General features: G+C 43.6%; 1 protein-coding gene across 1 annotated transcript in view; it reads right to left on the bottom strand.

The window, feature by feature from the left end:
- Window positions 1-6,348: 6,348 nt before the first annotated feature.
- LOC147631410 (thymidine kinase-like) overlaps window positions 6,349-13,484 on the bottom strand; it is a 40,528-nt gene continuing 33,392 nt past the window's right edge. Inside the window, exon 4 of the mRNA XM_086809090.1 lies at window positions 6,349-6,700. Within this exon, the coding sequence (XP_086665216.1) occupies window positions 6,424-6,700 (277 nt within the window). The 3' untranslated portion in view covers window positions 6,349-6,423. The remainder of the gene's footprint in view (window positions 6,701-13,484) is intronic.

The raw sequence follows: 13,484 nt of genomic DNA, 5'->3' as shown, positions 1-13,484 counted from the left end.
ATCCCAAGCTTGCTTTACCATTTTACATGAGAGAATATAAATAATAATGCTTCTTTTTGTGGAAAGGGCCACTGATGCATGTATGTCCATCCCACCTAGCTTGTTCTGCTCTATGAGAGGCGGATACCACATTTACATTTGAATTAGTACCACCATCCAAAGTACTTGTTTTATCTTGCATTGGCAAGATAGGGAGTGCCTCACGCCAATAACAATATTCTAAAGCCCTTTGGCATGATGCATCATATAGAATCGCAATGGGTAGTTGGTCTTGTCAAGCTTATCCTCACAGTAAAAAGCAACCCAAGAACATCACGCCATGTCGTTTTAGCCTATAGATAACAAACCTTTAAGACAATATGCAAATGTCCCAACTACGTGCAAGTATTGTCAATGCCTACTGAATGTAACCGAGATGGTTGCCACAATAGATCACTAATGAAGAAGAAACTTGCAAAGTGTATGAAGAGGATAGCTCAATCTAAGACAATCAGAAAAGCAGCTTGAGGAGAAGATGCCTAGATATCGTGTGATTTTGCCATCAAGGTCATTTTACTTATCATTTTTCAAGTGGTACGCGTGATGTTGTGGATCATGCCTTGAGAACTCTTGTTGTTCTCGAATCACTTGAGTATGATGTTCTTTCTCTCAATAAAAATTAAGGGGTATGTAGTATGATGGTCTTTCTCTCAAAACTACTACATTCGCATCTTGGGATTACGCATGCTCCCTCTATCAACATTCCTCACCTTGTGTGCTTTCTTTCATAACACCTAATGAGACTAAGGCGACGAAGCAAAACAACTTTCACTAGAGTTTAATGACCATGAGGAGGGTATGTCACTCTGGTTTATTGATGTTATTTTAACTTTGATGTCATCTAGACAAAGTCAGTCGTTTTTATCAATTCCTAGCGGTCTTTGCTGCACTCCATATTTGTCAACTTAGTTGTTGGATGGAAGGGATCAGATGAACTTATATTATATAAGGTTTCATCTAAATAGCTTGATTATGTCCCTTAATGATACATCATCGTGTAATGCTTGCTGCCCTATCTAATTTTTGAACCCCTAACTATCTCCTAACCATCAATGGTCACAATATTGACCCCATCGGCATCTAAGTTGGGGTTTCCACCAAAGACACGTGCCCCAATGGCTTCTCCTCGTAATGGGGGCCCACCAAATATCAATGTGAAATACATGCTAAGAGGCGAGCATTAAGTGTATACTAACACCCCCTTGAATGTTTGCCCAAAGACAGATCATATTCATGGACCAACACCAAGTCAATGAAGATATGAAGTTAGCTAGTCCTTCCCAAGAGCCTTGGTGAAGATATCAACATAGTTTTGGTCCGTGTAAGAACAGTACTCCAACTCCACTATCTCATCCTCAATCACCTCTCACACGTAATGATATTGAATCTCAATGTGCTTCATTCGAGCATGAAACACAAGGTTCTTGGCAATATCCATGCAACTCTGGTTGTCACATTGCAAAGATGTAGCCCCATTAATTTGAACTCCCATGTCCACTAAAATCCCCCTTAGCTATATGGCTTCACAAGTAGCAAAATAAGCTACCTTGTAGTCAGCTTTCTTCTATGGAAAAAAGTGCGACTGTAAAAAGCTACTTCTTGCTAGTCCAAGAGAAAGCACTGGAACTAAGAGAAAATTTTGATTTCCTGGAAACACAATCTCATGCCCAATATGAATCATTGTAACCCATAAGAGTGTCACCACCTACACTGTAAGTGATGTTATACTCAAGAGTACCTCTGATGTACCTAAGTACTCGCATCCCTTGCTTCAATAATGGCTCTCCTATGGCTTGTTAGAAAACCTACTACAAACATTGTAACTGATGTTGTACTCAAGAGTACCTCTGATGTACCTAAATACTCGCATCCCTTCCTTTAATAATGGCTCTCCTATGGTGTGTTAGAAAACCTACTAAAAACACTAATTGTGAAGCTAATATCGTCTAGTGTTGTGAGAAAAATTGAACTCCCTGCTAGCTTCCTATACTTCTTGATTTCTACTTATGCTAAAGAATCGTCTGCAGAAAGCTTCACATTCACCTCCATAGATGTTGACATAGGTTTGAAGTCAGTCATCCCAATGCTATGAGAATCTCCCAAGCATACTTCTACTATGATATGAGGATCTTGCTAAACTCCTACCAGACCTCAATCCCCAAACAAAAATGCATGAGACCCGTCTGTCATCTAAAACTAATATACATTGTCTACTAGATACTTTCATCATTATTACTCATTGTGATGTTTAAGTCATCTACATACACGACAACTAAAGCAATCTTACCATACCTTTCTAGAACATACATGTTAGCATCAGAAGCACTTCTAGTAAACCCAATCTTTTTGAAAAATTGAGACAAAAGCACTCTATTGCAAGAGTGAAACTATGTGATGGAACTTGGATATGTAACAAAGCACAACTTGTTGATGTTTGTCATTGCTATTTTGCAAACATGTTTGCTGTCCATCAACCCCCTTTTGAGGAAGTATTCCATGCACGTCATGAACTCTTGCAGTACATTCAACCTATAGTCACATTGAATGAGGCAACTAGTATGGAAGTATCTTTTACTAAGGAAGAATTGAATGATGCTCTCAAAACTCTAGGTAAATGGAAGTCCCAAGGATGGGATGGGCTTACGGCGAAGTTCTTTCACACATTTTGGAATGTTCTAAAATAGTCGATCCTCTTAATGGTCAATTATTGCCGATCTATTGGACAGTTGCATATGGAAAGAAGGCTTACTTAAATCTAGGTAAATGAAAGTCCCAAGGATGGGATGGGTTTACGGCAAAGTTCTTTCAAACATTTTGCAATGTTCTAAAATAGTCGATCGTCTTAATGGTCAATTATTGCCAATCCATTGGACAGTTGCCATATTCCTGGAAAGAAGGCTTACTCAAAATTGGTGCCCAAAAAACAACTTTGTGAAGGTCTAGCCGATTGGTGTCCCATCTCTTTGATGTATGTGGTGTACAAGCTTGTGACTAAGACGATACTTGTGAATAGAATCAAAGGTATACTACATGCCAGCCTTTAACCCAATCAGTATGGCTTCATCCCAAGAAGGCAAATTATGGACAATATAGCCAATGCTTATATAGGCATTGAATATGCCAAATACATGCACTGGGATGTCCTCATTATGTAGGTAAACATAACTAAAGCCTTTGATAATGTCTAGTGGGATTTCATAACACAGGTAATGGATAGAATGGCATTTAGGCACAAAATGAAAATTCTTATTTTTTTGTTATATCAAGAAGGTACACCGAAATGTATTTTGGGAGGAGAACTTTCGAAGTTAGGCAAATGTGTCAGATAGGATTGTCCTCTCAGTGCCCTGCTATATGCCATTGCTACACATTCGATGCTCCTATACATGGATAAGATGTCAGACAAGATGGCCTAGTACACTAATAAGCTATCACAACATGGCCTACTACATGGAAGTGCCTACGTCATGGGGGATGGAAACAAGTTTGTGGCTCAATCTTATGCCGATGATTCTTTCTTTTTTCCTCGAATGAGGGTTCTCATGCAAGCTTTGTCACTTTATGGGTTGGCCGCAGGGGATGAATGTCAACTTCACAAAATCAAAGTTGTTACCACTTAAAAATTATGATTAGCATAGATTACTCTGGCCATGACAAATTGTGCCACCTGATCAGATAGTCAAACATCTTAGATCTCCCGATCTCCCGATCTCCCTCAAAGAAGAAACTAAGTGGGTGATGCACAACTACATCACAAAATTGAATATTGGAAGTTGTCTAAATGGTCATTGCATGTTCGATAGAAAGTAGTGCAATCTATAATCATGGCATATGTGCGATTCTATCTCCCTTTACTGCCTTGGTCTCGTAGATAGATTGACCTTTTCATGTCTAAAGCCCTGGAATGCTTGTAGAAAACAAAAGCGAACAGAAATGCCCTTCGTCGGATGAAGCAAGAATTAGTTTTCTCACCTAAGATACATGGTAGACTTAATATTCTCAATATCCATTAACATGTCGCAAGAGGAAGGTGATGCTTCTACCTAATTTTGTGGCCATGGACTCACATGTTGGGCAGTATGTGGCGTACAAAAGCATAAAGACTCTGGGTCACTCGTTATGATGATATAGTTTTTGGACATTTTAATGGCAAAATCACAAGTTCTCCCTATGCTATTGGTCTCATTCAACTCGGCAACGATGCACTTTGGATGATCTCACCACCTACATTGGTCGGGCCGACCCCCAAACCAAGGAAACTCTTTGAGTATGGAGAGCATTCATTGGTAGGGTGTTTGAAGCGCCTCTTGCGTTATCCCAACCAAGGAAGGCCTATAACTTTGTTGGACATTGTCATTTGGTATTGCATCATAGGTCGATTTGGAGGGTCATTATGTAGATGATGCAATCATTGCAGCCAGTGCCTACGCTTCAAGAAGAAGGCCGACTCAAAGACTGGCTTTTTGACAAGAAGCTCCCTAAATATACACCCTTCCTTTTCATCAGCTCACAGTTTCTAGGGTGTAGAAGCTCTTTTTGAACCCCCTCCCGCCCCCTCTTGGATTCCTGAGCATGCAAATCATCTATGGAGGATGTCTAAATCCTTGCCTTGGTGGAAAGCCGCATTTGGATGGATATTGAAGAGCAAATTATCCTTGAAGCAACAATTGTTTCTACGAAGATGTATTATGGGTATTTTTTTTATGGGGATTCTTTTGGCACGTAGACATATTGCTTCAGCCTCATGTAGGTGATGCTCTCACCCACGTGAGACAGTGTCCCATCTTATGTGGTACTACTCCCACTCCTGAGCCCTCCTGGACAGATTCTCAAGGAACCTATGAGGACAATTTCCAAGGAGACGTCTTGGGAGGCAATTTTGGCTTTTTGGTTTACTCTCTCCACCATTGTCAGCTTATGTAGTCTTTCTAGACTAGACGAGATTCTGGGCACTCTGGACTATCTACCATGTCAAGAATTAGCTACTTTTTTATGTTGTTCATGTCAACCCTTTTTCCTTCTTACATAGATCACTCTACCACTCTCTTAGAGAGTCATTTGATCTTGGAGAGCTCTCTTTTTCCACAACTCCAAGTGTTTTCCCACGGTTTCTGATCTAAGTCATAGCAGTCCCAAATCACTCTACCACTCTCTTAGAGTTTCTTTTGATCTTGGAGAGCTCTCTTTTCCACAACTCGAGGTGTTTTCCCATGGTTTCTGATCTGAGTCGTAGCAATGCCACTTTGGGACAGCTATGAATGTACATTACTTTTATTAATGAAGCAATGGTTTCACTTAAAAAAGTGTCTCTATGGGTATTATATACGTGTGTGTGTGTGTGTGTGTGTACGCCACATACGTACATATATATATACATACAAATGTACATACATATATACACACATGGTTACTCTCCAAAAACAATTTTTAACTTGATATATAGCCAATTATGAAGCCAAACAACTGTGGCCTAGATGGATTCACTTTAATCCAAAGTCATGTAATAAAGAAGGAAGAAGAGAGGGCCCAATGTACTAGAAGCTTCTTTCGGCCACACGTGTGGTGTGAATAAGATCACTTACTACTGTGGTGAAACAGATCCAAAATGAGCAGGCAAGTTATTGCAGCATTAATAGCAGCTCAATCCCTCTACCTGACTTATGTAATGAAGGATGAATTTCTTGTTCTAGGCTTCCATTCCTCTTCAAATTAAAGAGGTGGCTAGTAGAGGCATTACCTTTTGGAATCGAAGTTCTTTAGATACCTTGTTCATCTCTACCATTCTTGCATATCCAACATAATTTGAAATGCAGAGATAGTTGCTTGTGTTAGTGAGGGCAAGCATTCAATGTTGAAAGTTACATAGCTGTGTAGCACCCCCTCAATGTTGGTTCTCTCCCCAAAAGTGAGCCCTTGGTTGAGGACCACAGCATACAAGCCTCTCGATACCAAAGCACTTGATGCAAGCAAGAAGGAACTATTAGCTATACTGAGACCTTCAGGTGAAAAGGAGTCAAAACGACCACTGAGCAGCCAAGGCTCCATCGTAAGAGCAAGTCTTTCAAGGTTGCAGAGGAAGAGGGGCAGATGGATCAGCCACCCACATACCCTCGCCCACAATGACACTCAGCCTCCATTCAAGGGGCAGCTACGCAAGTGCAGCTGCCAGCCACTACCAAGCTACTTGCTTCACCAAACATGTGATTGGAACAAGGCTGCATATGAGCAAAGCAAAGTTGTAGCTTGGCCTTGGGACTAATAATAAGGAATTCAGCTTAGAAGACTAGAATGCACATGTCAACAGGTGACTTAAGTGAACGGCTATATGTAGATTTGAGAATCATAGGATGTGACCAAAAGTTTTAATAGTCATTTCCAAAAACTTTACTGATGGACTTTGTCTACGTTCTCACATCGCAATGATACAAATTTGTGGGCATCTAGAACTGTTCGGGCAGTCTCCATAGCATTCTTCCCACTAAAATAATGCTGCCGACACACTGGCATATAGACATCTGTTCCACCTATTATTTCTTTCGTCGCGTCGTCTGTTTTCCTGAACGTGAAGAAGGCTGGCTTCCCACACAATTCACAATGAGAGGATAGCTTGACTACGCTGTTGGCAAGGGGTATCAAATCCAGAATCAATCCAAATCTATTCCTGCAAAAATAAGGTTAATGTCAATTGCCATATCCTAAAGACCTTGTTAACAGCATGGAAATAATTTTCCTTGCCCAAGTGATTAATGCTTGATGCTGGCCAAACAAGAATGCAATACCCAAAAGTATGGAAACTCTATGTATTCAGTGTTGTGCCCTTGCATGCATATCCACACAAAAGAAATGGAAAAAATGTTGGCAACTAAGATTTTGATACATGCTTGTTAATTACTTGTTCAAGAGCACACGACTGTTTGTTGGAGTCTCTCATTCGAGAACACGACAAACACAAGTCTATTACTAGCTTGAGAGAAATGATAAAAGTACATGCTTTGACGCCTTAGAAAGGAGGCAGCCAAAAGACACTTTCCTTCTTGCCTCTAGTGCATAATTTTGCCCCTTGACCACACCATGAGACATGTGACCGTGTTTGCACTCATTGCTTGCGCATGAGTGATGGATAGCATGCACATATCAATTTGAACCTTTTCTCGACCTTCAAGGTGTCACATGCACCAATTGCAATAGGGAGCCAGGTGGGCATACTTGTACATAAAGTGGCACACTTACCTTGCTTGAACATCCCACATGCACCCATTGCAATAGGGAGCCACGTGGACATCTTGTACATAAAGTGGACATCACTCATTGCTTGCACATGAGTGATGGATAGCATGCCCACATCAATTTGAACCTTTTCTTGACCTTCAAGGTGTCACATGCACCATTGCAATAGGGAGCTAGGTGGACATACTTGTACATAAAGTGCACACTTGCCTTTTGGATTGGTGATGAGCACTGAGCATTTTGTGGCCACTAGTCCAAAAACCAGACGCCAATTGCCATCAGGTTAGAGACCAAGATTAGGTCTAGGGACAGTCACTCATTGCATACTTGGATTTTGTTATGTACCTGAGGCTTAATTTGCGTTACAACCCCACGGATCTCCTGTATGCAAAACATGAGTGATTAGTGCAAATCCCCTACGAGAGACGCAGGCTAGCTCACCTGTCGACCATAGGTTCTATGCTTCGAACCACCCCCAAGCCAGGGTCTAAGATATGACTCCCACAGATTCATGCCAGTCCTTCAACATGCCGATCCATGCCCTGCGACACATGTAGCCAAAGTCTTGGTCGAACTCTGATCGATAGTGAGGTTATGACATTCACTTATATAGTGCCCATTGCTGCTATGAATAACTAAATTGTTATAAATAGCCAGTACACATGTTAGCCGCCCGTATTAGCCTTCTTTCTCCTAATCGCAGGGCTCCCCTAACCCTTTCGGATTAGGCCACTAATCCTGAAGATTAGTACTAGGTATGTAACATGCTTCCCACTCCACAGACGTTTCCACTCTTGGAAACAAAATCTGTCTATGAAAGAAAACTTGGAAACCTATGATGTAAAACTAGCAACTGTCACCAAAGTCGAAGACGTTCCCAATCTTGGAAATAAACGAGGGAAACTCAAACTACATCTGACAACTGAATCCAAAATTTGGTTCACCATTCATAACTTTGCCATAGGAATTGACTAAATCTATAGCCATTGTTCCTACAACTATCTCATCGGACTAAAAACACACCAACTTGAACCAGACTCATAAGAATCACAACAATCCCTCAATCCAACTCCCGAGGAATCACAGAGACGATTGCCGCAGTCAATCAAATTACCTATCCTATCAAGATTGGGTAATTCTTCATACCCAGGGGATAAAAATACCTTCTCTCTCTGAGAACCACAGAACTATCAGATATAAGAACACTCTCGTCTTAAATGACCTCTGAAAGTGTTTCTATCGAGACCGTGTCCAAGCCAGAACACCAATCATATAACTCTCCTACTCTACCATATCCTCTGCCAAATGAACGACTGTGGAATTGGCTATACAAGTCAATTCTTTCTAGGATTACACCTGGAACTACTTCTTCAAGTTCTAATTCTCAAGGAAACTTGGGTTGACACCCATACAAAACATAACCTATTCAGTATTATCACCAAATCGCGCTACAAAGATTTGAGTTGATGCTACGTGGCGATGAAATTTTCCAATCTAGGCTAGAGAGGCGAGGCTTTCGAACTCCATGTTTGGAGACGGGGTGAATGACACGGAAGGTAAGGGCGAGGGTGAATAATCAAAGATAGAACTGCAAACAAGGTTGTGTGAGCAGCAAGACAACAAGAAACAAGCAAAGTGAAAAATTTCGAGGAAAAAAGAACTTGCCGCAAGTCACCCAAATCGCAAAGATCTTCCAACAGCCTGCATGCCTCCTTTTGCCTCGCGGACCGTGGTGCCTTCTTCTTTGATGATTGTGCACACCTCTCCACATTAAGTGGACCAAGGTGAGGGCATGGGGAAGGCTATGACCCACCCCAAGGGACCAGGAAGGCCCCAGGCCTTGCCCACCAGCCCTAGTGTGGGCTGGGCAGGCTGTCGGCCAGCCCTAGGGGCCTGGCCATACAGCCGACAGGCCTTTGGGCCCTGCCCAGCCAGGCGGCCAGACTGGAAGTGCTGTCCCACAGCCAATGCGCAGGCCGGACAACATCAGGAACATGCGGATGCTGGCAAAGTCTTTTAGGTGTGAAAACACTGGTTTAATTAGCATAAAGTGCTATTTTATCTAGTCATGGAGAATAAAGCTGCTTGCCGCCTTTTGTTAAGCTGGCCAACTGGATATATGAGGGGGTATAAATACCCAGCCCTACCAACTGTTTCATTCATCTCATATTTCACAAAGTTCTGCAGCAACTCGATGGCCCGGACAGCCAAGGGAGAAGCTAACGCAAGGGTGAAGGTTGAAGGTCAAGGGCAGAGATTTATCTCAGCCAAAACAGGTCAAGGTTCAGTCTTTTATTTTCAGATTTTGCATCATTCTAATAAAAGCAAATACACCATTCGTGGTGGGGGTATTCGGGATCCAATATTGTGTCCACTTCTCCCTCTCTTTCTCTCTCTATTTTCTACACATATACTTTCAGTTTTGTGTGTTATTCTCGTCATGAACGATTGCTGATTTCTGAGCATTGAAGTTACCGATCTACCCCAAAGCTTCCACATGTTACAGTGGTATCAGAGCCTACTACAAGTGTAAAGATTCAGCAAGAAAAAGAAGAAGAAAAACCTAGAAATTTTTTCCCGCGCAGTGTGGTTAGTTTCCAGAGTCCAATGGACCACCCTTTTCAGAGTGACTCCCTGTCCCTCGAGGGATGTTGGTTTTCAGCCTCCGGAAGCCTCTGGAAGTCTCCCCCACACACATTGGATGCTCAGATTGCGCTCCGGAAAGGTAGTGCATTTTCCTGCTACGGCGAGCTACAACAACGAGAGAGAACAAACCTTGGGACCAAAGTGCACCAAGCAGTCCATCTAGGGCATCAGGCATGAGTGTCCCAGAGATGTTCCAAAAGATGATACGAGCAATCGCAAAACAAGGTACCAAATTGGAAGAGCAAAAGGCGCAGATACGCGCTCTAGAAGAGCGCACCCATTCTCCAGCTCCTCTTTTTCCGTCTCCTCCTCCCTCTCCTTCCGTTTCCCAGATTCCAGATCCTCTACACAGGGACCCTTTTGAAGGGTCACGACCACGGCCGAGTTCGATGCTTGAGTTGCAGATGCATGCAATGGAGATTCGACAACGTGAAAACAACGCCATGCGACACGTGGAACATGAACGATACCTTGTGGCTTTGGACACAAGACTGACACCAGTGGCTTCCTCAAGTCATTTTCTCGAGAAAATGAACTTCAGTAAGTATAATGGTAAACTAGACTCTACAACTCTTTATTCATGGTTGCATCAATTTGATCCTTACTTTGCCGTAGTTCGAAAAAGTGATACTGACAGGGTGATCTTAGCTAGTTGGTACTTGGAAGGTGAGGACATTCCTTGATGGACCCAGTAGGCTCATGCCCACACCAGATTAGGTATGGCAACTTATGTTTGGGACAAGTTTATCCTCAACCTTGAGCAGCAGTTTCTACCGCCCCATTACCTTGAGCTACTCGAAGACGAGTTTAGGGGAGCGCGTCAGAACGCGCAACCAATCCTGCAGTTTGCCAATAAAATTTCAAACTTATGTTTGCAGTTGGGCTTATCTGATACGGACAAGAAAGAGCAATTCCTTTATGGCCTTGACATGAAAATCCAGTGGGAGTGTGTATGTTTAGGCCAGCCATCTTCGAAGACGCACTCTCGCTTGCGCAGAGTGCTGAAATGAAGCACAATGGTGGAAAGCCCAAGACTTCCCAGCCAGCTACTCCCAAGGCTAACACCTTGGGGGGAAAAGGCCATAACCAACCAGGGTCTTCCCCAAAACAGAGCACAGGAGCCTCTGGCTCCAAGAGCTCGACCAATGCGGCCAAACTTACTCTAGACCAAAAAGCTCAAGGGAGCAAAACCGGTGGCAAGTTGAGTGCTGAGCACATCGCTCAGTACAAGGAGGGTAGGCGTTTCTTTTGTCATACAATAGGACACTTCTCAGGAGTGTCCTAAGAAGACTATCACTCCACCGACCACCACCCCAGCCTCCACGGCTTCAGTAGTGAGCACAGCTTCCCCACACACCCCAGTGGCTGTCCCTAGTTCTTTGAATCCCAATGCTTCCGGGAGCTCGAAGATAAGCAGAAGGGCACCCATGACCAGGAGTATGAGCACAACGAATTGCTCAAGACCTTTGGCTACATAGGTGGCCAGAGAGTCATTGTCTTGTTTGACAGCGGCAACACAGAGGATGTGGTCACGAAACAGGCCGCTCGGCGTGCCCGTTTCGTCGTGACTTCAGTGGACAAGCAAGTTCAGGGCTTTAGCACAGGCATGACGACGAGCGTCAAGTTTGAAGCTCTAGGTGCTAAATTAGTCATTCAGGGCATAGAGTTTGTGCGTGATTTTATGGTTGCCCCTCTTGTAGGAGCACACATAATCTTGGGCATTCAGTGGTTTCACAAGTTCCTTCATGATGTCAAGTGGGACAAGCACACTTTCCAGATTAGCCAAAATGTGTCCAACGCCCCAGTGACCATTAAGTGTGAGCCAGGAATCCCGAACTTTCTGCTCATAAGCCATTTGCAAGCTAAACGAGTAATCAAGAAAGGCGCACATTGTGCGATGATTTACATCTAGACTGCCCAGATGGTGGCTAGTGCTTCCGAGAAGTATTTGGCTCTCCATGAAAAGTTCCAGAAGATTTTGCTTCGGGACAATCTCCCTCCCCAACTCCCGCCGTCCACACCGGAGGACCACAAGATCGATCTCCTCCCAATCTGTGAACTCCCAAGCAAGTTTTCATATCGCCTTTCGAGGCAATGGAATCGGAGTTGGACCGCCAACTCCAAGAATTATTGCAATCTAGCTTCATCCATCCCAGTGTGTCGCCATTTGCAGCACCGATCCTGTTTGTCAAGAAGGATGGGTCTTCTCGATTGTGTCGATTATCGTGCACTCAATAAGCTGACTATCAAGAGTAGATTCCCAATGCCTCGAATAGACTATATTCTCGAGAGGCTGAATAGGACTAAGGTGTTCTCAAAACTCAAGTCGGCCAGCATACAGAGGTAGCCGACATGCACAAGACAACCTCCCACAACAGAAAAAATAGGAAAAAAATAGGAAAAATAGGAAAAAATGAGAAAACACCTAATCCGAGCGGACACACCCACAACAAAGGCCCTGGTGTCTATGTACAGACACGAGATGACTTCTAACACCCCCTCTCAGCTCCTAGATGTGAAACCAATCCCAGGGAGCTGAAGTGCAGCAGGAGCATAGCCTGAGATAGACTTCGTAAAGAGGTCCACCACACTGTCCTCCGTCGAACAGAACTCTAGCAAGATGTCATCAACAACGGTCTTTTCACGAACAAAATGCCTATGGATGACCGTGGGTTTCATCAGTGGAAACCCAATCCTGCCAAGCAACCTCTGCAACCTCACCACCTCGCAAGCAACACCACAAGCAGCCCGGCACTCTACCTCTGTCGACGACAAGGCAATAGATGGCTGCCTCTTACTGCTCCAAGAAACTACTCCTGAGCCGAGGGTAAAACTGTAACCTGAAGTAGATCTCCGCGTGTCTGGATCTCCTCCCCAATCTGAGTCACTCCACCCTTGGAGTCTGACTCCATCCATCAATTCCCCTCCTGTGTAAAAGAGTCCAAGATTCTTCACATGCTGCAAAAACCACAAGATACGCAATCCTGCCTCCCAAAGAGTCCTCTGCAAACATGAGCTCAACAGCCTCATCAGAAAGCTCCCGTCCAATCTGGTATCCATCAACCAAATCAATGAACCATTCTGCTTCTGAGTCAAGAAGGCATCATACTACTCACAAGGATCAACACCTGTTACGGTGGGATGCCAAGTCTTGGAAACCTGCTAAAGACCACTCAAGGCCTTCGTAAACATGTAAACCACCCCCTCTGAATCCAGAACCACAAAGCCTGGAGATTGTGCAACATCCACCTCCTTCTGCAAGTAAAAAACTGCCACCTGCCTGGCTTTCCAAAAGGTCCCCGTGGAAAGAACTTCCTCATCTACAGAAGTTTCTTTGTTCTGAATGCTACGGGACATCAGAGCATAGGTTACCTGTAAAGTTTCCTCTAACTGACGAACACAAGAACTACCAACATCTGTACTAGAAAGTTCCTGCCAACTGCTGCCATCAACTGGCAAACCATCCACCATCTGGTCCAAGAAAGCCTGCACCTACAGCGTATCCACACTTAAGTGGCCAATACCAGACTGCCACTCATCACAAAACTGAGGACCTAGGAGAGAGAGTGCTG

The sequence above is a fragment of the Cibotium barometz genome, chromosome 15, assembly GCF_041138505.1.
Source record: "Cibotium barometz isolate CiBa-2024 chromosome 15, ASM4113850v1, whole genome shotgun sequence".
NCBI lineage: Eukaryota > Viridiplantae > Streptophyta > Polypodiopsida > Cyatheales > Cibotiaceae > Cibotium > Cibotium barometz.
The sequence above is the reverse complement of the archived record's forward strand: the minus strand, read 5'-3'. Positions and strand labels throughout refer to the sequence as shown.